Below are 27302 nucleotides of genomic sequence, written 5' to 3' on the forward strand. Positions count from 1 at the left end.
GTAGTAAGTTTTTTGTGTTGTGTTCGGGATTTTTTTTTGTTTGGTTGTTTGGTTTTTTTTAATATATTCAAATTTAATATATTCAAACCGGCCCGGCCGGTGTGTTTTTGGAGTGGTGCTGCCTGGCCGCCTCACGCGCCAGCGGTTTTGGGGAAGAGGGGACGGAGCAGCCTCATCTGGAGTCAAAAAATAAGAACTCAGCACTTCCTTCCGCGCTGTGCCCGGTGTGGTGCGGCGGCGCAGCGCGGATCCTGGGGCGGGTCCCGCTCCCACCTGGGGCCGCCCCGCCGGGCGGGAAGAGGAAGTGGGAGCTCGGGAGAAGCGGAAATTGCAGCAGGCGCCGCCGGCCCGGGAAGCAGCGGCGGGAGCCAGGGCAGCGGCGGCCGCGGGAGGCGGCGACGGGCGCCAGTGTAAGCGCGGCGGGGAGGGGGTGCGGGGGCTCTCCCTGTGCCCGCGGGGCTGTCCCCCGGCTGGGGCGCGGGGCGGCGGGGGTGGCCGGGCCGCTTTGTTGGGCCGGGCCGGGGGGGCTGTGGCGGCCCAGGTGGGCGGGGGGACGCGGCGTCGCGCTGAGGGGGCGCCCTTCTCGCCGGGCCCGCGGGACGCCCTGAGGCGGCCGGCGGGGCGGCCGGTGGCTCTGTTGCTGGAAGGCCGAGCCAGGGCTACGTGGCTCCCCGTCTTATTTTTTAGTTCTTTTCTATAGGCTATAAAGCTGAGTGTAAAGGCCCCAGAGCTGGTAACTTGCAAGAAGAAATAGCGCCTGCTGTAGCGAGCCTGGGGGGGTGGGAGGAAGGCGATGAGGGGAAAAGGGGGCGAGGGCCGGGGCTGAGGTAGCCATCGCTCCCTCAGAGAGGAGAGGGGGCTCCCTGGCTCTTCCCGCCGCGGTGCGGGCCCGCGGGGCGCCAGCAGGCGGCCGGGGCGAGCGCCCCGTGTCCGTTCCCGCCCCCCCACACCCCGAGCCTCGGTGGAGGCCTGGAGCCGCTGCCCGTTTCTCTGCGCCTGCGGTGCTGCCTTTGGGCATCCAAGCGTTGGCATCGCCCTTTGTTCCCTCCAGGAGTTCGTCCGAGGGCCCTGGGGAAGAGGGGAGTTCCCGGGGTGCCGCTGAAGGTGCTGGGGAGGATGGGAGGATGGTGTGACTGCGGATTAGTCATAACAGCAGTGAGGAGCAGAGCTGGCCGGATAAATTCAAAGCATATATTTAGCCTGGGTTTGCATTTGAACCATAGCGTTTTCTTTTTTCCTTCAGAAATTCGACCATGTGAGTCAGTGACTCATAAATATATGGTGTTTTTCCACGTTCTGCTTTGGAAGAGATGCTAGAATGCCAAGCAGCTGTGGCAATCAGGCCTATTCCTGCTAGCTCCCCACCACATTGGAGGTCTTGCCTGAGTTCCCTTGTTACTAGGCTGCTTTGCTCCCTCTTGTAATTCACTTTATAGAACGAAGGGTTGAAGTGTGGAAAAATGTTGGCGGCGACGTGCATAATTTAGGAAGAAATGTAGTGGATTTTATAAGGGTGTGAGTGTGAAATCCTTTAATTCATTATTGTTGTGAGGGTTTGAGGAAGAAGCAAAGAAATCTAGACATGAGGATCTAGCTTTCACAGCTGAATCCACAAAGCAAAATGAAACATGTCAATGCAAGTACTTGAGGAAAACCAGTTGTGTTTTGCATGAAATGAGTAACCATACGCATGTGTACCTGCACTTCAGCTCTTGTCACCTGAATTCTGTTTCTAAATGATTTCCAAAGCATACGGCACGGTGGAGCATGGAGGGAGGGATATGAGCTGTCCTTCTTAGGAGCGGCCATACGTTTGTGTTTGGTTACAAAGGTAGAACTTGGACTTGAATTTTGCTGTTGAGTATTGAGCTGGTTCAGTCCTGGTGCTTTTTTTTTGTGTGTGTGAGAGATTGATTTTAGTAAAGGCTAGATGGCAACCTAAAGAGTAGGACAACCTGAGACATGATTGCGTGAGAGAAGGCTTTAGACAGGATATTCTGAGGAGAATGATAAAATACCAGTGTTTTAAAGGTTTGTATTATAGCCACGTAGTCTCACAAATTTTTGGATACTAAGTAATACAATAAATGCTAGCTCCTTAATTGTTGCCATACAAATTTGGAGAGTCTTGAAGAAGCAAAAGGGAAACGTGCTACTCACGTCAGGAGTAGTCTGCTCTGCTGTTACACCCTCCTTCTAGGCTACTCTTTTGCTACCTCAGTGTTGGACTGTCTGTTTTTCAGTTGCTCTCATTCTTGTTACTAGTCCTGAAATTTCTGAAATGCTCCATAAAACTGGCTTATCAGCCCATTCTGTCAGGCTGTAGAGCAAGCAGTGATTTTTTTTTTTTTCTCTGTGCACTTTACCTGTGAATTATTAGTTGTGTGTTTAAAAGGGAGTTTTCATTCCACATGGTGAGTTATGCTTGAAATAGTCCATGATAATCATCCTTACAATAAGTTCTTAACTAGAAGGATAAAATAAGCAGACGGAATGATGGTATGTTGAAGAACTGAGTTCTAGTGGAATCACAATGAAAAAAGGAAGTACTTCCTCTGACTCTTGTGCTTGAAAAAACCGTGAGAACAGAAAGCATTTTGTGGTTTTGGTTTTGCTGTTTAGAATTTATTTGTTTTGATTTACCTAGAACAAAGTGTATAAAATACAGCCACTAACACCACGCTGGTCAGGTATTCTGCTCGCTAGTCACGTGCAAAAGTGTTAATTAAAAGCATCCAACTTGATACTCTACAGGGTATAAGGTTTCCAGAAAGTGAGATGCCCAAAATCATGAGCCTCTTGAAAGCATTGAATATTGTTTCTAGATGTTATTGCTTGCTTTTTATGAGTTTTGCTTCCTGCTGTCAGTACTCCAGCACTCATCCTCTTTTTGCCATGAAGGTCCATCAAGGTGTGCCGAGTTAGGTGTTTCACAAGTAATTGTCTGAGAAACACCGTGACTCGTTTACTCTCTTACTGCAGGCAGCTGGATGCCTGGATTGCATGCAAATTCATACAGCTGTTTGGATTTCTTTCATAATACTGAAACTTGTTACACAACACAGGAGGTTGTGTAGGTATAACGTAGGTTATACTGCCTAATGAACAATATAATGTTCATCATTACTAATGGCTGGGGGAAAAAACACTTATTCCTACGCCTTAAATATACGCACAGGATCTAGAATTAGCAGGCGTCTTTGGAGGTGGATGTTGGTTTGGAGACCTGTTTGAAGAGAAGGCTTTCAGTGCAGTGTGTGAAGAAGACATGTTAATTTGAGCAAGGAAAAACTTCCTTGTTTTCTTTGAAATCACGTCAGCGATTGCTCCTAACCTTTTTGCAGCGCAAACAGGAAAACTAAAAGGGGTTTTCAAACCAGCTTGAGAAGACAGCCTGAGAGCAGTGAAATCACTTTCACTCTAAATATAGCTTCTGTTTATGTGGTTAAATAACATACTTTATTGGGAATTTTGGATTGCATCTCTATCAGCTTATATGTAATATAAAATGAGTTGATGCGTGAGTGGAACGTGACTTTTTCTTCTGATGGTGTTGCAGATGTGGAAGGCTACTGCAGGCCACACCGTTTCTGTCAGTCAGGATGATGGAGCTGATGACTGGGAGACAGATCCTGATTTTGTGGTATGGCTTTTGAATTTTACTGATTCAGCAGAGGTGCGTAACATGTTTAAGAGTAGTTCTTCAGTTCTTCAGCAAAATAAACCGATAGGAGTATATTCCTGAAAAGAGGGAAAATTCACATTTTGTGCCTGCGAGTGATTAATAAAACTTCTTGTCTTGGCTGGGTACCTCAGGGAAGCCTGTACAGAATAGGTCTGCATCAAGAAGCAGCAGCCTTTTGGGGCTGAGTGTGTGCTCTGTGCATTTCAGCAGGAGACAAAGCACAGGGCTCACAGCAGAAGAGAAGTGAAGGTGGTAGTAGCTGCTTTTCTAACTCTTCTGATCTTGCAGACGTCTGAAGGCTTTTGCTGTGAACTCTAAAGCGTGGGTAACTAGTAATGTCTTCAGGTTTTTAACTCTTTTTATGTGTGTCCTTCGCAGAATGACGTGAGTGAGAAAGAACAGCGCTGGGGGGCTAAAACTGTGAAAGGATCTGGCCATCAAGAGCATATCAAGTAAAGCAGCTCTCTTTTTAAATTTATTAATAGTCACAATCCCAGGCGACTTTTAATCAACTCATGTTCTCGGTTACTTGTATCTTCATAATTAAAATGAGAATCTCTGAAGAAGATTGATTATTTGCTGGGTGGCTGGTCTTTCAAATATGTCAGTATCTTCGGATCTGAAATTAAGATCAGAAATACGGCATAGGGACTCTTAAATCTGTCTTTGTAACTGGAAATGTTATTTTTACTACCTCTTTGTGTCTGGAAAGTTTCTTTGTTCAGTTTTGGTGCAAGAGCAAATAGTGCCAGGGGAGAAGTTTCTGTTGGGTGATCTGAGCAGCTCCAGTTTGGTACTTTAAGGATACATTTGGTCCCTCAGTTCTTAGGCTTTGTTTAGAAAACTGCTACCGAACTTGTAAAAATTGTGAAAAAGTAACAAATTGAGTCCTCTGGCACAGACGCAAATGAATGCATCATGGAGGGCTATGTAAGACAGAAACAATCCATCTTCTGAATCTTGTAGTTCTTATGAAAAGTGTCTTAAGACTTAACTTTAATGTGTTTTTAGGAAATCTGTCATTGTGCTGTTCTTTTTGCTTTTACTTGTGTACTTCTGGGGCGTCAGCCCTGGTGGTGTAAAGCTAAGAATAAATGTCATCGGTGTTGCAAACAGAGAGAGACTGAGCTATGTGGCTTACTTCAGGGATCAATTTTTTTCTGCCCTATGTGGTGTGCAGTGGGGACGCCTACTGGCTGAATTACTCCTGAGGAGGCTTTAAACTCGGGAAGTGTTTTAAGGTACAAATTACCATCTCGGTGTATCCTTCTTGTATGTAGCCTGCATTACTGTAAGTTCAATTCCTGCATGTTACAAGGGACACTTGGGGAAGAGCAGGTACATGGCTCCTCGCATCCTTATTTTGCATTACGGTTGTGTCCAGAATGCTCAGTTGGAATTAAGAGTCCCGTTAGCATAGGGACTGTGTGATAAGAGATGATCCCTATTCTGAAGAGTTGCCATCTGAATAAAAAGCATTGGAAAGAACTTAAATTAGGACATAAGAAGATATGTTTCAGGCACATACACATTTTAGGTAATTGATTGTTCAAATAATACCCTTCCATGTTAGCATGTTAGTCTTAAAACAAGTGGTTTCTTTTTTTTTTTCTAGTCAGTATTTTGCAGTGAAATAAATTCTGTTTCATGGAATATGATTAAGTGCTTTGTGCACGGAAAAAATGGGAAGGGCTTGAAAAATACAAGTAGTCCAACTTTTAATTAAGATGTTATTTTTATCATCATCTTATTTTGCATCTTTTTGAAGTTATCTTCTGAAACTTTGTTAGTAAAACTTGCTGCTTAATTATCTGTCTTTAAAGTATTCATCAGCTGAGAGAGAATGTATTCCAAGAACACCAGAACCTCAAAGAGAAGGAGCTTGAAACAGGACCAAAAGCTTCCCATGGCTATGGAGGGAAGTTCGGTGTTGAACAAGATCGCATGGATAAAGTAAGTATGAGTGCTTCCCTGGGATGATATTATACGGCTTGCCTTGCCTTGCCTTGCCTTGCCTGTGGCCTGCACAACTATATATGTGAGTTAAGCTTGTTGAAGGTGCAAAGTCGTTCCAACCTTGCTAGGTTCAGAGACATAGAAACTCAGCTCATGAAATAAGTTATATACAGCAGTGACTCATTTAAATGGCTCTAACAAAGGCACTTGTGCCACTTGACACTACTACCCAAATCTGTCAGGCCATCGTGCTCTGTTACCCAGTTAAATCAAGATGCTTTTGCAGAAAGAACTGAACTAAAGCACTTGAAATATCAGGAACAAGTATTTCAGGTGGCACATTAGGAATCTGTAAGTGATGAGAAGTTGTGGGATGTGCAGCGGCCTCACATGGTTTTGTTTGATGCTTGCTCTGTCTTTAGAGCAAGTCTGCATGCTTGTGTCCTGGGTAGATTCCCCTGGAGTTAAGATTCAAGTTCCTAAATGTATTTTTCTAAATTAACAAGGTACTTCATACATGAATAAATCCAGTATTTTTTTTATTTTGACGCTGTGCCAGCTTTTCTCTGCATGTAGAGGTTGCCAAAGAATGAAGGAAAAGATGTGCTGCTTCTTTAAAAGTAGAGGGCAGCTCTCTTAAACAGTGGTAAACTGTGAACAGTGACAAATAATCCAAGTATTAAAAAAATTACTGTATTTCGGTCAGATGGTAATGTTTTACATAAGGACTTGATGGCTGTTTGTTACACCCTATTAACAAAACAAATGATAATTCTTAAGGGAATTCCATTAGCCATGTGATAATTAGATAGGCATATCAACTTCTAGTTTCTTTCATGTACTTTTGTTAAAATGAGCCAAACTGTTTCCAGAAAAAGAATGATTTTATTTTCTTACTTTATTTACTTTCTGGGGTTTTAGTAATTTTGCAGCCTTAAATTTTTGCTGGATTCCCGTTTTCCAGAGTAAATAGCTGTATAATTCTCAATGGGCCTTTGAAACAGGCTAACCTAACCTTTGAGTCTGGGAAAGGAATTGCTGAGCAGATTAAACCATTAGGCCTGTTCTGCAGCTCTGTAGCTCTGTAGTGACAGTAGTTTATCCCTCACCTGTGTCCATGGGAAAAAAGAAAGAAAAGTGAGTACTGTTTCCTGTAGGCCAGAATTAATCATCAAGAAAGGCATGATGGGCGTGATGCTGGAGACATTCTCTATTTATTTTTTTCAAAAAGCTTTCTTCCTTTTAACTGTTGTTCCAGAACCTTACCATTGAGATCTTTCCTTCACAGTTATGTGTGGCTCTGTGCAGGTGTGCTGGTATTAAGGTGTGACTCACCTGCAGTAAATGAGTGGTACTGGCGTGTTGTCATGGTACGTTTTTTTTGCTGCATTTAGGACAAGACCTTCATGCTGACTTAAAATGTGCAGTTATAGTATTCTATATGCCAGACCTCCGTAACTCATTTACAATGTAGCAGTGTATTGTGATGAGGAATTATGAGGGCAGTTTACTCTGAAATACAGATTTTCAAGAAAAATCTTTTCCTAAGTCTTTTCTAAAAAGGATTATGTTGTAATGCTTGGTTTTTGATGAAATGCAGAAAGTTCTGGTACCACATAAAGAAAAGAACATGCTTAAACCTTGCCTACCTCAATTGGTGTAACAAAAGAGAGATCATGTAAAACCACATAAACCCTAGAATTTTCAGAGCTTCACATCTTCCATAAAATGTAATGGGTAACAGGAAGAAGAAGGAGGTGGGATCCTTTTCTGTGACCTTTAACAGTTACTCTACTACAGAACACCTGCAAAATGAACAAGAGTATGACTCTTTCAGTCAGGAAAAGAAAGGAGCTTTTATACTGCTTATAAATTAAGGTAATGTCCTGTTATTGATGTCCTTATTCTGTTATCTGGCAATTACTTCAGCCGTTCTATGCAGTTATGTTTTCCTTTCCTGTGTGCTGGGAACGTTCGCTCCAGCACCTGCGTTAAAAAAAGCAAATACTGTAAAAGGCGAGTTATTTACCATTTCTAGACACCTTGTGTCCTCAAATTAATTCACCTTGGTCCAGCTGTCTGATACTGGTATGAGATAAGCAGCCTTGTTCCTCAAAGGTCAGAGCTAGGGGCAGCTGCTTGGAGGGCACTCTGCTGCGGCCGCAGGTGCTGCCTGCCCCTGCGGTGTGGCGCTGGAACCGGTGGTGCTGTGCAGGACAGGGGGTGGTGGTGTGTCCGGAGAGGTGCCTGTCACAGGGTGCAGCCCCTCAGTCTGGACATGGCTGTGTGCGCAGGTTGTAGGGGCTTCTCTTTCTGCCTCTGACAGGGGTAGTATGCATTTCAGCACCAGACTCAGATGTTAGATTAAAGTTGCAGGTTGCTCTGGCCAGCGCTCAGTTTTGCCACTGGACAAGAAAAAGCTACTTTTACTTTATGTAGCAGCCCTCAAGGTGCTAGGCTGTAGCATTGATTCCAGAATCTAGAAGGGTGTCCTAGCACTAGATTACTGCAACACTAGCAGACGCTCTGGATGTACTTTCAGGTGTGTAATTACATAGCCTTGTGTCTTACCTGAAGCCAGGCACCGTGTGATGTAACTGCCCCGACTTTGCTCTGTTCAGCTTCAGTTCCAGGGCCAGGCTCAAATGGGAGACTGCAGGGTTGGGATACCTTTGGCATGGGGCACTCTCTTGATGTGGATGTGTTGCTTCATGTTGCGATGCCGTTTTGCAAGTGAGAAGAAAGTATAAAGAGAAGGTCCCTAATTTTGGTTTGTGCAGAAGATCAGGGTGCCTCCCTAAAAGAAGGTTAATGGAAGAACCTAGCCGTAGTTGTGTTTGATTGCAGTGTAATGTCAGCTAAAACAGATCTGTAGCTGTATGCCTAGATACAAGGCTGTGTATTTTATCTGGAACTAATCCTTGCTTTAAATTCCACATGAACACCATTAAGACTGTACCTTTCTCGCTTTTGTTCCTATGCTTTTGAAGTAAAAATGCAGAGCATTAAAAAAACCCCAACAAATCATACAGTCACTGCTGTCAGACTCTTTCTTGGCACTTCCCTTGCCTGGGCTGTATTGGTAGCATGGTGACGGTCTTGTAAAGACTTCTCAAGTGAGTAGCAATTTTCAGGGCAGTTAGTTTCGATAGGATGAGTGGCAGCGATGCATATTTGTAATGAAGCTTATCCTCAAGTTACTTGGTGCAGTGTTTTCTCTTACTTACAGAACTGTATAGAACTGCTGGCTGTTTCTGAACTTTCCAATTTCTTTTAGTCAGCTGTTGGCCATGAATATCAATCCAAGCTTTCTAAACATTGCTCCCAAGTGGATTCAGTGAAAGGGTTTGGTGGCAAGTTTGGAGTACAAACCGATAGAGTTGACCAGGTAAGCCATTTCATCTCATACTGCAGCTACTCACAGTAAGGTTTCTCGTTTTGTACATACAGCTGAAAAATTCCAGTACCTTAAAGTGCTGGTGGGGTCTGGTCTTCCTGTTGTATTTGAAGTTCAGCAGTAAACTAATGCTGACTGTTATGGAGATAAATTACTGTTTAAAAGAAAATAGAAAAAAAACACCTTATGGGAATTGAGGTGAGTTGAAAAGAAAACTAAGAAAGATGTTAAAATATGCCTTTTAGCCAGGCTGTGTTCTTCAGCGAGCATAAAATCGGTGTGAATGCTACAGGAGTGATCTGGGGATGGTTTGCCATGTATTGCAACATGAGCTGCTGGGCAGGATAATTGGTGTCCTGTTCCAAGGCTGTAACAGCTACTGCATGGAAATGCTGAATTCCTGTTGTGCTGAATTCCTGTTGTACTGAATTGCTGAACCTGGCAAGATTAGAGATTGTTGCCAGTACAATTTGCTTTGGCAAAGGATGACAAAAACCCTTGCCATGAATACATGTACTAAATTATCATGTAAATGAATATGGCCTATAAGTTAAGTAGGTACTTATGCTCCCAATCAAGAAGGTCAGAGCAGTATGAAAAGACATGGGAACTTCCCGTGCTGTTTATCTGCTGAAGTGCATGTGTTTTTTCTACTAGCATCTAACTCTTTGTCACACATGCAATTTTATTTCTCTTCCAGTCAGCTGTTGGATTTGAATACCAGGGGAAAACTGAGAAGCATGCCTCCCAAAAAGGTAAAGTGGTGAGGTGGTCGCCTCTGTACATATATGTTTTTATAAATGATAAAATAGATCTCTATTCTTTTACTCTTTGTAAAAGACCTCGTTTAGTGAGGCTGCCAGACATGTTGAGGGGTTTGGGTGGAAGAGAAGGTGAAAAACTGAATTTCAAAGCAATTTCGTGAGTTGATGGTGTTTTAAGAGAAGGAAATAGTGTGTCATCATGAGTGTTAATTTTCTATTTTTAGAAGTGAGGTTTGAGGACATTTTAGAAAGACTGGGAGTTGTTCGCTGCTACATTGTACCCTGTTGGAAATGGGGAGTAGAGTTAAGAGGAACCATCGTAAACTATAGGACTGTTGTCCATCTTGTTTTCTGTTTTTAAAATTAAACTTAATTTTGTGTGCTAATTTTTCAGTTATGGAATAATTTTTTCCCCTCAATTGCTAAGATAGAATGTTTCCATTAAAAGCTTTTTCATTTCATTTTTATTGTTTTTTCCTCTCAATGCAGACTACTCAAGTGGTTTTGGTGGAAAATACGGAGTACAGGCTGACAGAGTGGACAAGAGTGCAGTGGGGTTTGATTACCAGGGTAAAACTGAGAAACACGAGTCACAGAAGGGTGAGTAGATGCACACGTTGGTGAGTTCGTACTGTGATGTAGTAGGCATTCATGGTAGGCAGTGTTGTAAAATACTAATTTTTTACAGCCGTTGCACTCCTTACCTGCTGAAAGTTAACACAATACAATTCATGTTGCTGAAAACTTTGACTTTTGAAAAAAACCTAAAACATAGGTTCTGACTGGTTTCAAGTGATGATCCAACTGCCACTTCTTTGGAAGCAGGGCACATAGGTTTGTCTGGAGATTTTTTACAACTTCTTTTGCAAAGCTGTGGGTTAAAATAGTGAGACTGTAAGCACTGTTAAGCACAACAGAGAAGTGTTTCTAAAAGAATCAACTGTTTGTAGGTTAAAACATTTGTCAGAGTTAGTGGTGTTTAGAGTTAATATTGTGTTGCTAAACAGGTTTGCAGGCATATCTGATAAAAAATCAACCATTTTATTGAAAATTTTTGACATTTTTGCCATCTGCTTTCTGTTTATCTCAAAGAAATGTTTACACTCTAGAAATGCTAAAGAGGAGAAGGGGGTGTTTCCTTAAAAGCATCCAGGCTGTTGCTGACACGGTTTTTGAAATTCACTTTGCTCAAAGTGTCCTAAGAATTTTATCAAGAAGTCAAGTAGCACGATTGCTGATCTCACCAGCAGTTGAACTACATGTGATGCTGTTTTGTTTTCCATCCTGAGAGAATCTTGCAGGTCTGATTGTCACCATTTTTCAAGGTAATATTTTGTTATTGAACACTTATAAACAAAATTCTTCACTCTTATCTCTAGATTATTCCAAGGGCTTTGGTGGTAAATATGGTGTTGACAAGGACAAAGTGGACAAAAGTGCTGTTGGCTTTGAATATCAAGGCAAAACGGAAAAACATGAATCACAGAAAGGTTTTTATTATCTTATTTAAAAATACTAGTTCAAATCAATCAGCCTTTTAAACCTGGGATTTTTTTAATTTTATTTTTTTGTGTGTGGTAAATGTGTGTTTGTTCTTTTTGTATGCAGATATTTGTTTCCCTTAAGTAAAAAGGAAGGTATTGTAAATTGTCCCTGAGTCTCACAATCCAGTTTCCAAGGGACCTTGTGTCCCTATGGATGTTACTGAAATAAACGTGCAACTGCACAGATCTCTGTGGTATTCAGAGACAGTATCAAGTCCTTCATTATTTATACATCTACATTATGCATATATATATATGTTATATGGCTTTAGGTGGAAAGTGCATCAGATTCTTCAGATTTTTGAATATTACTGAGTCTGTATGCTGTAACCTTCACTGGATTTGTGGTGCTTCCTTGCATTGTGATCCTAGAGTTACTGACTGGGTGTCCCTCCCCTCTGTTGAGGTAGTGTATCGGGTTAAAAAGCATGAAGGATCATATCAGTAATGACAGGGCAGCTTATGCCATAACATGTTACTGCTTTTTTATCAAGTACCATTTACAGTCGTGGACTGCAATAATGTTTTCTGAAACTTCATGCATACAGATTATGTAAAGGGGTTTGGAGGCAAGTTTGGTGTGCAGACAGACAGACAAGACAAATGTGCGCTTGGCTGGGATCACCAGGAGAAAGTGCAGCTGCACGAATCCCAGAAAGGTATATCAGTTCACAATTCTTTGCTGTTCTTTCTGCCCTCCCTTGTTTTGACTTTTCTTTTCGCTGTGTGAACCCTCCTTCCCTGGTATCTTTAGCCATGCCTTACAGTAGCTGCCATGAGTCTCCTTTTTCTGTGTTTGAATGGTACTGGTTATACTGGTATCTGCAGAGCAGGTTTAACACATCCAATCCCGAGTCCTTGAAGGTTGAGACGTAATGATAAGGTCTCACTGGAGAAGCTTCATGAGTCTGCAGCCTGGATGATTTTTTTCTTCCTTTTTTCAGTTGAGTTGCACAAGCCACAAATTAGCAATTTCTTTGTACTTTCCACAAATAATCTTCCTTTTGTGGTTTCTGTTATGTATACCCCTGTCTTCATGCAGGGGAAATCTGGTATCTATGATGTCCTTTTGCATTGTCTGAGGCACCTGTTCCTATGAAATACTGGTACCCAGCAGAAAAGTTGCAAAATAACGATTGCTTCCCAGCCCTCTGACTGTTACCACTCTTTTAAATTAAAGAAATTAAATTATTTTCCTTTTTTTTTTTTAATTAAAGAAATTAAAAGTGGTCCTTAGAATATTGTTCTGTTGGATGCTACAGAAGATCTGTTGAGAGAGGATTACCTGAAGCCCTTTGGTTTTTTGTGCCTTCATTTTAATACCATGTATTAGAATGGCTGTTCTAAGGCAGCGGTAGGGAATGGTTGTAGCTCTTAGCTGACAGCCTTTTTTCCTCAAGCTGTGCGGCAGCAGTAATACTCCTTTCAAACAACACTGTGTAGGAATACCTGGAGGATAGTCTCTGTGGACCCTATCTTAACACCTCTTTAGAAGTCAGATATCTAGTGTACAAATGTTAACCATGCTGATGAAGGAAGCTCATTTTATTCTGTTGTATCCTTTTGTCTGTTGTTTTGGTGAACATACTGTGTGTTTGTGTTCATCATGTTGATCAAATGCAAGTGCATTATGCAGTATGTATGAAAAATGTTGAAAAGTGCTTTTTTCTGTGACTTCAGAATGGTGTTCTTATGTCTGATAAATCATGTTGACCTCTTCCTAATCTCAAGTGGCAACTTTTGATTTACTCTTGCAAAAGTGTGTGGAGAATTTTTTTTTTCACCATCCAAAATTATTGGTAATTGAAGATACTGCAAAAATTATTTTTAGTGTCTCTGACTAAACTTTATTTTCCTCCCTTCATTTTAATTTATTACATGTGGCTTTTTCAGACTATAAGAGTGGTTTCGGAGGGAAATTTGGTGTACAGACAGAAAGGCAGGACCCATCTGCTGTGGGGTTTGATTACAAGGAGAAACTAGCCAAGCATGAATCTCAACAAGGCACCGTTTTCACTTGTTACTTTCTTAACAGTGCAGCCACTTCTCACACAGTCTTAAATAGTTGTCCAAGTAGACGATGCTAGTAATGTGCAGGCACTTTCTTGCGCTTCTATTCCTACATGATCTAGCAATGTTCTTCCATTTTATTCTTAAAATGTTACATAAAGCAAGCCTGTATTCAGGAAACAGATATCCAATGTTTCATTAACAGCTCTACATCATTATGCATTTAGGTAATAGCTATACATACAGTATGATACTAATAACACTATTATTAGTATGATGTTAATGACATGCTTAACAGTTTTAGAGTCTAAATGTGAAGTTTTGACTGGATAAATTGGTGGAAAAAAACTCAGATAAGGACTGTGCATGTAATCATTAACAAGCAACAGGTTATGGCATGATCATTTTAAAATTACTGTAGTCTTTAAAACAAGAACTAGGGAATGTTTTTGGTTCTTGGGTGAGCAAATACTGTTATAATGCTCTCTTTATTCATTGTGAAATAGTTGGGGTACAAACCATGAATTCCTGGTTTTCCGTTATCTTAAAGTGAGAAGTCTGGATCAGGAAAATGTAAGTGTAGTACATTTATTCTGGCTGAAAATACATACAAAGCTGAAGAAAATGAGGTTGTTCATTCTGATAGTCAATATTTTTCTGTGCTACAGTGACACAAATTCATGTGCCTTAGCTGAACCCAAGTACGAGCACTAAAATAGCTGGCTAGGGGACCCAAGTGGTTTTGGGGCTGAGAGGAGGAGTAATTGTATTCCAGGGACGTACAGGGAGGGCTCTCCATCTATAGAGTCTAAGGGCATGTTCCTACAGCTCACTGCCACCAGAAAGGTGTTTTTCCAGCCACACACTCTTGCTGCTTCTGTTGCGCTGGCTCTGGTGCTTGTCAGATGTTTCTCTCAGTGCAACTCACTAGAAAGAGCAGAAAGCCACTCTTGTTTGGGTTTGTTTGTTTGTTTTTATTGTTAATGCCACTAGTGAGTTAAACTGATTTTGGATATAACAAGTGCTGGAGTCAGCATCAGGTGCGAGAAAGAGTGTGCAGCTCTGGGGTGGTATGGAATAGCACGGCCACCCCATTTCTGTGGTCGTGAGTTGTTGCAGGTTCATGCTGTCTTGCGGAATTGCCCCTTTCCATGTGTAGAGCAGGAGTTGTCTCCAATGACTTTAGTGTTCATCAGTTGGCTATCACGACCAAATCCACTGGAATGAGAAATTTGTTATGTTTTCCTGCCATTCATATAATTTACCAAGTTAAAGAGAAAAAAAACACCTCTGTGGTCACCGAAGACTGGATATCGCTCTTTGGAGCAAAGCAAAATGGCTTAGGTTATACAATTACTGCAGAGGGCTAAGAATTGGTGCTGTGAAAGGCTGTGTTACAGAAGTGATGCATTAGAAGGGCTTATCCCTTATTCCTTGCTTGTTACCTTATCAATCCTCAGCTTAATGTTTACTCAAAGAATGCATGTTGCCCACAATCTGTCATCTGCTGGTGTACCTGAAGGCTCTTGCAGTTATGTATCCTTTCTGCATCAAAAAACAAGTTGCATTTTCTTTGGCGGCTGTCACTGTATCTCTGCATGCAGCTGAAATGGCTCTTTGCATTTGAAATGGCTGTTTGCGTTTGGCAGAAAAAAATGGGAGGGACAACAAACTCCCCACTCTAACCTTTTTATCGTGCTTTTAGATTATTCAAAAGGATTTGGTGGGAAGTACGGTGTACAGAAGGATCGGATGGATAAGGTAAGTTGTGTAAAAGAGCTATGACTTAAATAGTCTGTAGGGATACCAAATAGTCTGGTTAGATCTGTAGTGTTCGGCTCTTCATTTCTGGATACTTCTCCAGTTTAACAGCAGAGTTCTGTGCTCTTGCAAATCTTTAAAAAGTAAGTTTATACACATGGAGCTGATGCCAGTTCATATGTGTGTGTGTGCGCGTAGTGTGTGTATGCATGCATATTAAATAGGGAAAACTGAAGCGTGGAATGAAAGAATAGCAAAATTTGTACAAAAGAATGAGAAAATCCTTTAATTCCACAATTACATGTCTTCTAACAACTAGCTAATGCTTTATATCTTGAGGATATCCTTTTAGTGGACTGCTTGAAATAGGTGACTGATATCTAGCAACTCTGTCCACTTTCATTATCAGCAATCTGCTCTTTAGAGGAAATTGGTTTAGTATTCTGTAACAGTGAAAGACAGGGCAACTGATATCCCCTTCCTACCTGTCCATTTTTGAATTTAAAAAACTAGAAGATGAAAAAGTCTTCACTAAGATGTATTTACAGAATAAATTTATTCTTATCTTCATGTAGGACATTTAAAAATGAGAAAGTAGCAGAGTATGAAAGTCCATAGGATCTTTTCACTTGTGGCTTCAGGACTCAAGACCATTCATTTAAAAAAACACTTGTATTTTGAATATTGTTCTCAAAATACCTCTGTTTTAGCAGTATCTGCTTCTTTAAGGGAAATGGATTCTTTTACCTTGGTAGAAATCTTGCACAATGTGGCTTAGAACCGCAGCAGCTACACAATAAATATTTAGGACATTGCCTCATTTTTAGTATGGATGGGTAGTCTGTTCATAGACTACATTTTTTTTTTTTAATAAATAGGATTTTAATGTGTTTAAACTTGCTCCTAAAGATGAATTCCTATGTAGTTTGACTTACAGAAAGGATTGTTCCATTTGTCAAGTTTTGATTCTTCCTGATTTTGTTTTTAGTGTTCTGAAAAAAGCCATAGGGGCAGTATCACAGTGAAATGTCACGGATTGAAGCTGTCTGAATGTCTTCATTGATTTTTGTTTTTTAAATGCACTCTCTTCTCCTTACTGATAGAATGCAGCAACTTTTGAAGATATTGAGAAACCAGCATCAACTTATCAGAAGACCAAGCCAATAGAAGCTGGTAAGGCATTGGCCCCAAATCCTTTCTTTGGAGGTTGTAATGTTCAAAGCCCAGGATATTACTGCATATGGTTTCTCTGGAGGGGAACTGCTGTATTTGCAGGTCTCTAGCAACCTCCACTACTCTCTCCTTCCTCCTTTTAGAGGTTGTTTTTGTTTGTTGTTTTTTTTTGTGGGTTGTGGTTTTTTTCTTGAGGGTCATCAGAGTTGATGGAGGAAGAATAAAAAGCATCAGAGTAGAGAATAGACTGAGTAGCAGAGCAGAGTGGTAGAGACTGTACAGTGAAGGAGAGGAGGGAGAAGGTGTTGCAGTGTTTTTTATGTAAGAGCAGGTGCACAAGAGGTTTGGGCTTGGAAGGGGAGAGGGAGAAAGAAGGGTGGAAGGACTTTCCTGAATGGTCTGTGAGTGCAGGCAGCAGAAAAGCAGAAAATGTTCAATCCTAGCAGAAATTTGTACCGAAAACTAATTCCATGCTACCTTTATACAGAACCTTAACCACTTTTGACTTTTTTTCAAATGTTACAGTTGCTAATAAAACAAGCAGCATCCGAGCTAATTTTGAAAACCTAGCCAAGGAAAAAGAGCAGGAAGACCGAAGGAAGGCAGAAGCTGAGAGAGCGCAAAGAATGGCCAGGGAGAAACAAGAACAGGAGGAAGCTCGAAGGAAACTGGAGGTCAGTGAGATTCAAATCACATTTGAACAGCGTGTCTAGTGTGTTTCAACGCAATGCTGGGAGAAAAGAGAATCTTTTAAGAAGAGATGCTTTCCTTCTTTCCAGCTAGGCTTTAAAGCTCTTTATGTGTGTTTCTGTATGTACCCGTGCTTTACCTGATTGCGACTGCAGCCATCTATGAGCATGCACCATGTGTACATCAGATAGGGTGATAGGTTAACATTTGTGCTAGTATGTAATTTTTTAATTTAGTCTATCTCAAAATATGTATGCTGGTCTTGACCACTAGTCTTTGCAGCCTGACCTTTTCCTGCTGTACTTCTGCCTTTTGGTAATACCGGATTCACTTAGGCAATAGCGAATTCAGAGGATATTTTGAGGAGCTCATAAGGGGAGAGACATGCAGTCCCTGAAAGGCCCTAGGTGAATACTTGTTCAAGAAGTTTAACACCATGGTGATAGTTGGTGATGCTGGGGTTTTTTTTGAATTGGTATTGTGGAAGATGGAGATGGTATCACCCATGGGTATAGTACACGCCCATGAGATTAGGGGAAGTAAACTTCCAAATGTTAAATGAGTCTTAGACTGGAAATCAAGAAAATTAGTTTAGCGTTGGCATGGTTAAAAACTTAGTGATCTTTATGTTACTCATCAGCAAAATAATTCCAGGAAATGCTTAGTCAGAAACTACATCTTATGTGCATTACAGAATTTGCGTATTTGGTGGAACTCTGCTGCTGAGATGGAAGGACTCGTACATTAATAGTAACTTGTCCTTCGTGTCTTGTTCCTTGCTTTGTCCACACGATGCCTGAGCTGCCTTATCATCACCAATCCTGAGGGCTGCTGTCTGCAGCTGTGTAACCTTTCATGCAAGCTGCTGTGGCAGTGTTTGTCGAGAGCCTCTGTGGCAGTGTCTCATGTGGTCTCATGCTATTACTCTGATTTCATGGCCTCATACTTGTAAACTCTGATACTATGGCAGGGAGTAGGAAGCAGTTGGTGCTGGTGTAAGAGCAGACCCTCTTTTCCCCTCCTCCTTCACTTCTTGTTTTACAGGTATTAGTTTATACTAGAGAAGACATAAGCATAGGACACAAAAAGAAATAGTCTTTTAAATCTAAATAAGTGCTATTTAGCCAGACATGTGGACTGAGACTTACCAGCCAGCTGGAATGCAACACTGATACTGAAATAGCATGCTCCAACTGGTGCTGATAATGTCCCAAGCAGGAATAACCAATAGGGAGATGAGCAGGTTCTGATGAAAAGCACGCAGTACTCGGAGATGCACAGGAAAAATGATCTCATCATCTTCATCATTGCCACGTGCTATGCTGAAAAGACCCTCCCAGAGGAGAATGCTTGTCTGGGACCCTCGTCACTGTTCTTGGCTGGCTATGCAGGAGTTTTTCTATTTCCTCCTTCTCTCTCTCTTTCTCCTCTTTTGTTTTTATTTTCCACCAAAAGTATCTTTCATTGTTAGAGCCGATGTATGCCGTCAGCTGCAGACCCCACTAATAAATCTTGCACATGAACTTGTCTCGCTGTTCTCTGTGAGACATCTGGAATCCAGGAAAGACTCTCAGATGGTTTCTCAGATCTGTTCAGTCCTTTGCCTAACAAGAATGGGGCAGACCCAGTGGCTGATTTCTCAGATGTGGTCGATACTTCCCCTTAGCAGGATGCTGCTACAGGACGTCAGTGTGGTGTTCATCCCATTCCATCAGTATGGTCTAATTCATCACAAATTTAGACTTGATATAAATAATTTGTTTTACAAGTATGAAAAACAAAGTGCGTGGTAAGCTCATGGTAACCTAGCTCCGACCTTCCTAAACTAAGAAAAATGTGCTGCAGTGAAACTGCACATTACTTCACATTAACTAAGCCAGCCTAAATGAGCAGGGGTGGTAACAGCCACCTTGTTCCTTATGCCAGCAAAGCATCTGTACAGTCACACGCAAGTGGAAAATTAACCCTTACAAACGGAACATCTAATTAGCTCAGATCAGTTCCCCTCCCAGTTCCGTGGCTTGGCTTCTCTGCTCCGCTGTTCAGAGGTGTGCAGGCCAGCGCTGCTTCTGAGATAGCTCTGTAGTTCTGCTGTGCTGAAACTGCATGGCTCATGTATCTTTTGTGTTGTTTGACTCCTGAAAACTGGTAACTTCCTTTTGAGTTGTGTTTGAAATCTGGGAAATGCTAGCTTTATAGGATAAATCTAGTCTCTCCATCTAAAGTGGCTGGTGCTTTTTTGTTATTGTTCTTTTTTTCTTTCACCTTATCACTTTTTTCCCTTGCAACTTCAAGATGTAGAGTGTGAGCTTATGCTCACTGCACACATGTATCACAAGATGAACGGGAGTTCATCTTTGTGTATCAGTGATTTCTTCTAATGCTGCCTTTCATCCCTGTGGGCTTTTAATACCTACCCCCAGCTGCTATTTGGGTTTCTTCACTGTCCTGGAGAAAAACATGTTACACCTTTAACACAGCACCTGCCACTCTCATAAAGCTGGGAGGGGAAGAGATAAAGAGCTGAAGCTGAGAATTCAGTGTTTTCTGTTTGGTGAGGTCAGCGAGCCTGCTCCAGGGTGCCACTCTGTCAGTCACCCTTCTAATCACCCTGCTGGCTCCGTCCCCGTGTGGCCTGTGACTTCTGGTACTGGCCTTTACCTTTCAGTGACCCCCTCAGTTCTCTCGGTGTGACCTGTGTAACAGTTTGTCTTTCTCGCTCACGTCATCTTGAAACAATCCTCCATTGAAACAATGCTCCAGATGCTGAGTGGCTCTGCGTTAGGCTACTCCTATTCCAACCCAGTCGGAGCCATTTCTTTTAAGCAGTGAGGAGATGATTGATCATATGTATCTTGCCAGAGTAGTCAGGCTTTCTGCTTAGTACTCCCTTCTGTTGCACGGGTTTGTAGTCTGGGCTGAGTCGGGGAAGAAGTTCAGCTTCTCCATTAGCTCTCTTGCCATTCCTTTTGGGTAATCGTATACTCATAAGTAAGATCTGTGGATGGAGGGTGGTGAATTTAGGCTTATGTAACCCATTTCAGCTTTTCATTGAGGTTTCCTTCTGCTGAGGAAACAGTTCTCCAGAAGGATTTAAACGTAGTAACACAGGTTCTCGTGAGTCATTGCACTGTTATGTCTTAGTCCCCACCCCTTTCTGTCTCAGAAATTTCTTTTGTTACTGTTATTTTTACTTTAAGTGTGGGTTAAATTCAAGCAGTTATGCTTGATTTTTCTTGTGCTTCATCAAAGATTCTGTTGCCTGGACACATTTGAAGTTTTTTTCCAAAGCTGATACTTGAATTTCACCATAACCAGATGATTAATGTTCTTCCAGACTGAGCATCTCCATGGTTAGTTGCGTGATTCTGCAGACACTGAGGGAGGGAGGATGAGGTTAAGGGGGAACTGAAATGGCACTGGCTGCACTGCCCCACGCTCACAAGCTGAGCATGGAAAGGGGAGGGATGTCAGCCACACCATCCACAGATACTGTGAAGGGTGAGGATGGACTTTGACTTAAGTGAACTTTATTTTTTAAGTCAACTTTCTTGCACAGAGGGAAAGTTCTCTCACTTTAAGATGTGGGCATATGTACTCCCACAATGGCAATGTGCATATGGATTGCAGTCCTTCAAGAGCCCTGTTTACTGGTAATCCTCTTCTGTTTTGTTTTTCACATATGTCACATAGTCAAATGGTGTTCAGGCAGCTCTTTCTTCTTTGACTGCTGGTTTGAACTGATGGGTGCCTCGTGATTTAGCTGGCCTCTGCTGCCTTAGAGAACAAGGCAGGATGCTCTTTCACATGGAGCATTGCAGTGTGGAAGAACCCCACCCTGAGGGGGTACCATGCAATTTGAATGTTTTACGGCAGTTATGCTGTGCCTGTCCTCAACTGTCGTTTGTTTTGCAGAGACCCACTGCCTAGGCCAAAGTGTTCGAACTGTTGCCATCTTTGATGATGTTAATGGATTGATACTACTTAATTTGTCCCCTGACATTGATTTGACTTCTAATAAATGCTTTGGTGCTGCTTTTTTATCTGTAGCACAGGAGTTAAAAGTGGGGGAGGACTGTTTGCATCAAACCGGATTTTTTTCCAGAAAGGACAGCACTAAGCTTTGAATTGTCTTCAAAGCTGGCTCTGTTCTCTAGACATGCTTCACTTGCTGTTAGGTGTATTTTTTCTGAGCTGTGACAAACAAAGGAAGATTATTTTTTTTTTTTTGTAGCAGAGTCCTATCACTTCATCTCTGGAGTACAATTTCTTCTGAGAATCCTTTGTGGAGTTAGTTTGATGGATGGAGTGCACAGTCTCCCATAATACGTATTCTCTTCTCTTTTTTACAATAAAGAAGGAAGTTTGGACCTAGGTCCACAGTTTTCTTATCCCCTGTGGTAAAGACAGGCAAAATGAAATAGCTGGCAGTCTTTTTTTAAGTCATGCAAGCATTTCTTGCACTATGGTATCCTGGCTTCCTAATGATGATTGTGGATTTGCCTTCTGATTCACAGGTGGGATGGCACAGTGTGAAGTGCCTGAGTGCCAGAACACTTGATTCAGACCCATGTTCTCTGTGTCGCAAACACAATAGCAGGACTGCTTTTATTTCTACCATGTATAACTCTTTTGAATATTTGAATCCCTCATTGTCAGTCTGTAAGACCTAGTTTTTTCTAAGCTACTCAGTCTTTTGCCTTGGCAGGTGTTTTGCAGACCTGCAAGAGCTTGCAGGATCATTTCTCATCAAAGATAATGTATCAGTTATATAATTAGAACATGCGGGCTTCAGGTTCTATAAACTTACGCTAAAACAGGACATGAGGCCCAGCCAGCCAATGAACAGAATGAATATACTGAACACAGAAACCCTGCAGCCCCTATGGAAACATGCCAAAGAACATAGGGTACTCTGTTTTTAAACACATGCATGCATACATACTGTGCGTTTTTTGTTTCTTTGCTTTTTTCTCTTCTGCTCTGCTGTATTTCTGAGGCTTTACCGGACAGCTAGTCTAAACCTTCAGGCAGATCTAACGATCCAGCCAGTCCAGCCCAGCTGCCTTCTGCTCCCCGCTCGCATCAGTTTATTGCAGAATATGCTGTCTGTCTTTCTTAGTGGAGGGTTGTTTCTTGTTCAGTGTCATGACATCCGTGGTTAAACTGCACTGAAGTTTTTCTTTCTCTTCAATTTAGGAGCAAGCTAAATCCAAAAAACAAACTCCACCGCCATCTCCTACCGCACAGCCAGCTGAACAGAAGGCACCCTCAAGCCCAGTCTATGAGGTTTTTTAGAATCACTTTTGGTACCTAGTTACTGACCCCAGGTATAGGAACCTTTTCACAAAACCCTGACAAACTTCACCTGTATTTCTGCAGGATGCAGTTTCCTATGAAGCAGAGCCTGCCTGCAAGAATTCCAACGCAACATATTCAGCTGAATGCGAGCCGGAGTCCAGTTACAAAGCTGCAGAGTCAGACTACCAGGAAGCAGTGAGTCAGCGAGAGGCAGAGTATGAGCCAGAGACTGTCTATGAAGTGGCAGGGGCAGGTGACCATTACCAAGCAGGTAGGGTTTTTGTTTCTGATCTGAAACCCTCTAAGACGAAGATTATTGCTTTATGCAACTACTTAATGAGTGGTGTGCTGGTAGCGCGCTGTCCTGGTTTTCTACAGTCTTAGCCTGATGAGACTTTTTAGATTCTCCACCAACAAACCTTAATTAGGAAATTAAGATATGGCTAGAGCAAGGCTGAAATTGCTTAACCTTTGTGAGATGATGTTGGAATAATTACAGTGTTCTCTAGGGTATCAGTTCAAAAAGAGCTCTGGGGTAGCCATTTCCACCCTACGTAATGCAGCTCAACTTGAGAATGAGGCACAGAGACGGAGATTAAACGTGTGTTGGGCCAGTGCTGGCCTGCCAAGCGACAAACTGTCAGCAATTCTTGGACTTTGAAAGTGGAGTAAGGATGACTGAAACTAAAGAAACTGCAAGAATAAGGTTCTTCAGAATTCCTCTGTTTTCTCACCTCTTCTGGTTCCTAAGCGAGGTGTGATGAATGAACCTACTTGCTCTGGTACAGAAACCTGGGAATTTTATAAGGCCCCTTTCTCGCCCCCAGCGTGCACGCTTAACTTGTATTGAATAGTCTCTTACACAGTGATCCTGGGTTCAGTTGTTCTGTCACATTTTACTGAAGCGTTATAAGGCCAGTTGTTTTTATTTTACATGGTATTAAATGCCTACTTGTGAGCACTTCCTTTCGGGTTTTAATTGTGTATGATTTAGGAAAAAAACTCATTTCAGAAGGAACATCAGCACGGCTTAAAAACTGCAAAGGTTTTTTGTTTCCTGTGTGGGTTAGCAGTGGAATTAAAGGAGTACCACCACAGAAAAGAACTCGGGGTGACAGGTAGTGTGGCTCCTGCTTTTAATTTTTCTTCTCTCTCTTTAGAAGAAAATGCTTATGATGAATATGAAAATGAACTTGGAATTACAGCCATAGCCCTTTATGATTATCAAGCTGGTAAGCAAAGCTCTTGTTTTTAACCTTGTCTTTGAGAACTCGGTTCTGCCTAGATAAGTTTGGATTTTTTCTTTGCCTTTCATCTTGTAGTGTCTTGCAGCAATATCTGAAATGAAGATATGAAGAGTTAGGAGTTTGGTGATTTAGCAGTAGCATTGAGACACTTTTGAAACTATTAGCCGCTGCTCCTGGAAATGGTGGGAGTTTTCAAAATCGTTTTTACCTAAGTGTTAACACTTTTGTTAAACTCTTGGTATACATTGTTGTTTAAAGTCGTGACTGGTTAATTCTGAGGAGAGCTCAAGAAAGCGGTTCTCAGTGTGTCAGGTAGCAGTAAGTTAGAAACACACCTGAAGTGCAGCAGGTAAGAATCTACCTCTCACTCCGGAGAATGAGAAAGCGTCTACCTTACAGGCTGCCGCTGCCCTGTGCTGTTTCAAACGCCCTGTTGGGAAAGAGGAGGCTGATGGTGTCTGTGTTATCGGTAGCGATGGTGGGTTGGTAGGTCGGTTGTAGCGCACTGCTCCCGGGTGAACACTGAGTGAGCCTCTTCAACTCTCTCTGCAGCGGGTGATGACGAGATTTCCTTTGACCCAGATGACATCATCACAAACATAGAAATGATCGATGACGGCTGGTGGAGGGGTGTCTGCAAAGGCCGATATGGATTGTTCCCCGCAAATTACGTGGAGCTGAGACAATAAAGACTATTGTGTACTGGTTATGCCTTAATTCCCCAGTCAATAAATCTGACTTAATACACTACAAATCATGATGCTTTTCTGAGGATGGAGGGGTATATACATATTGCTTTTATATTTAATACTTTGCTGATGCTTTTTAAAATGTTTATGCCACAGAAATCGCTAATATATTGTAACTACTGTGTTCTTCACTAAGGCTCTTAAGATGATTTTCATGCATTTGGAAACATTTCTTCTCTGCCAAATTAGCAATTGTCATAAAAAGCCTTTTCAAGGACAATTAGCTGTCTGTTGTAATATTGCATGTTTTACTCATAAGTGAGCAGATTTACTTAGTGTTTAAGTCTAGTTAGTCTTCCACTAAATGTTTTCAGCTAAGAAAATCACGGCTATGCAGGTTGCTTGCATTTCCACTAAGCGGGGGGGGGGGGGGGGGGGCTGGGGCGGTGCGTAATTTTTTCTTTCCTTTTCCAGATAGAGCTTGGCAAAGCAAAGAGAATGCTTGAAAGTTGCAGCTAATGGCAGTTAATCAGATACTGTCCAATATTTGTAGAATATTAATGTTATGAAGGAAACAGTCTGGTTACTTTTTCCTTCTCTTATAAAGCGAAGTTCCTTGGCTCTTTCATTGATATATATTTTTTTTTTTAAAATATTTTTTTTCCTGTTCATGTAATCCCAGGGGAGGGCTGCAAACACTCCAGCACTGACTGTTCCAAATTTCTTTAGGTTTTTTTGTTTGTTTCACCCTCCTTTTTCCCAGGAGAACTTGGAAAAGTTACTATAAGAGTGTTGAGTCACTCAACAAGATTCCTACTTGTTCAAAGGGAAACTGGCATCCAAATCCGTGTAACTACCTGCAGGATAAGTCTCATGGCTTTAAATGGAAGAGCAAAGGCGGGATGGAATTGCAGTTGCATTCTCTGTGCAATACATCCTTTGTTCATAGGAGTGGCCTGCTGTGCGGTAATGACATTTTATGTAACCATATTTGAGTCAAGGAATGTTAATATAAGTAATTAGATTTAAAATCCATATAAATGATCTCAGTTTTAAAACCATACAAGAGACAACTATGCTTTTTGTATGTTCAACAGAAACTGCCAGTAATGTTCTACTAAACAACAAAATTAAACCTGTTGTTTGCCAAAACTAAACCTGAAATTCTTGTTGTTCTAGAAAGCTGAAGTCACTGCAGATGTAGGGTCCCTACCAAAGATAAGCAAGTTGCGTCTAATAGTGCACATGTTCAATGTACGTACTGTCTGTTTCCACCTTCTGATCACAATGGGAATGGCAGAACCGGTGTAGTAGCTAAGAAAGAATGCAAAAGATTTTTATAAACCGTAGATTTGAATCAATGGACTATAGAAGACCTGGATAAAACGGTAAAATGTATAACGTATCTAGGAAGAAGGCATCATGTTGAACCAATTCTTGGATGGTTGGGACAATCCTTAATGAATGTCACATGTGTGTCATGATTATATTTTTTTTTTTCCTTTCCATGGCCTCATTTCTGTGTTGTATTTGCATTACTAGGGTTGGGTTTTATATGCAGTTTATTTTATCCAATTTTGCATAGACACCTCATAGGGATATGATTTTTTGTAAATAAAAATATTCAATAAACTTTTTGAACCATTTGCATGGAATAGTTTTGTATTTTTAAATTGCTTTGTCAGTCTGTTTTGGATAGTTCATCTTGTCTCCAGCTTGTCCGGGACCAGCTTGCATACAGCAAACCATGCTTCCTCCAGAGAGCTGCTGCATGATGCCTGCTGCTGGCGGGAAGGGCGCCTGCGTTCCTTGAGGCTGCTGCTGCCTTCCAAGTAATTCCCTTCCTCCGAAACTCATTTGCTTTGTCTTTTACTCCTACTCCCATGTGGAAATTTTAGATCAAAATTAGACTTCAGTTGAACTTAAAGGAGAGATAATTTTAAATTTTTTGTTTAAAGTATCTTTGCATCAGGAGCTGTTTTGTCTTTTATTGTATGTGCCTGTTACTTCTGCTAAAAATACCGGGGAGCTGTGGATTAGGTGAGAAGAGTTGCTCCTGGCATTTGGGAATACCGATGGCTGCAGGACACTGAGTGCTCTTGAAAGCACAGCCATCAGTTGTGGTCACATAAAATTTTCCGTCGCTTTAAAGCTGTTTTGCTCTAGTTCACAACAAGTCCTTAGGTCAGGTGGTTTCTAAAGCTTTGCTCCTGTAAGCCTTGGCCGCAGAACAGTATCCTGCCTTGCTGCCTCTGCAACCCCCTGTTTTACACTTCCTAATCCTGAACTTTTCCGAGGATCTGATACTTGATGATACACTGCTAGAAATGCTAAGAAGGAAAATCCTAACACCCTTTTCCCTCATTATTCTTTAGTGCTGCCATATTAACAGGAAATCCAAAGCGTCAGAGTCCTAAAATTCAGCAAGTGTGAGCCGCTGCTTTAGCCGGTAACTTAAAAACACCCAGCCTGAGAAGAGAACACGCAGGCAGAGGTAGGCTTTCTGCACTGGGGGGAGGGGCTTACGACAGCTTTACACTGCTGACAGCAGATTGAGGGGGCCGGTGTGGGAGATGAGCCTGCTGGCAGGAGGCAGCATCCCCCTGGGCTCGAACCAGCAGCAGGACAGGGCAGGAGGGACGATGCCACACGACGGGTGGCTGCTGTGCTGAGGCCTTTCGGGGGAAGTACATGGGGTGCAGCTGCAAGGTCCGGGGGCTGCTGCTGCCGCCACAGCTGCTGAAACACAGGCCCCGAGGAGGTTGTCACAGCTCCCTGCCTGGCAAGAAATGAGCTGCTAGCAGGGAGGGAAAAGCTCCAAGGGAAAGAAGAAATGGCGCCCTGCGTGAACTCGCTGCGGGTAATCTTCATAAACAGCGTCACGGGGAAAATAACTGCAGTCCCATGTCCATCTCCTGTGTCAGAGTAAGATGGGGATGAATTAGTTGAGTTATTGGGAGGACAAATTAGGTGACGCTATCAGCAGCATTATGTCTATTAAGTCTTGGGAGCTTATCCATGCATTGCCTCACTTAATGGAGAAAGTTTCATCTCGAAACTGCTAATCTCACTATCACAGCACGGC

General features: G+C 42.0%; 1 protein-coding gene across 4 annotated transcripts; it reads left to right on the plus strand.

The window, feature by feature from the left end:
- Nucleotides 1–258: 258 nt before the first annotated feature.
- CTTN (cortactin) lies at nt 259–25863 on the plus strand. Of its 4 annotated transcripts, XM_055814162.1 has the most exons (17): nt 259–410; nt 3560–3643; nt 4064–4137; nt 5509–5638; nt 8919–9029; nt 9739–9793; nt 10292–10402; nt 11182–11292; nt 11895–12005; nt 13240–13350; nt 15062–15117; nt 16221–16290; nt 16816–16964; nt 22180–22269; nt 22363–22552; nt 23442–23513; nt 24081–25863. In XM_055814162.1, exons 2-17 carry the CDS (start codon nt 3560–3562, stop codon nt 24215–24217), a joined length of 1662 nt encoding a protein of 553 aa, XP_055670137.1. In that variant the 5' UTR covers nt 259–410; the 3' UTR covers nt 24218–25863. The 4 variants fall into 4 exon arrangements, with proteins under 4 accessions (XP_055670137.1, XP_055670139.1, XP_055670138.1 ...); XM_055814164.1 differs by lacking the exon at nt 11182–11292; XM_055814163.1 differs by lacking the exon at nt 13240–13350 and having other exon boundaries at nt 260–410.
- Nucleotides 25864–27302: the final 1439 nt, after the last annotated feature.

Source organism: Falco peregrinus, chromosome 9, assembly GCF_023634155.1.
Source record: "Falco peregrinus isolate bFalPer1 chromosome 9, bFalPer1.pri, whole genome shotgun sequence".
Taxonomy (NCBI): domain Eukaryota; kingdom Metazoa; phylum Chordata; class Aves; order Falconiformes; family Falconidae; genus Falco; species Falco peregrinus.

Coding starts and splice junctions, on each gene's coding strand:
- CTTN (XM_055814162.1), top strand. CDS start 3,560: ATGTGGAAGGCTACTGCAGGCCACACCGTTTCTGTCAGTCAGGATGAT. Junction 4,138..5,508: donor GGCCATCAAGAGCATATCAA/GTAAAGCAGCTC, acceptor CTGTCTTTAAAG/TATTCATCAGCTGAGAGAGA. Junction 22,553..23,441: donor AGGTGACCATTACCAAGCAG/GTAGGGTTTTTG, acceptor CTCTCTCTTTAG/AAGAAAATGCTTATGATGAA.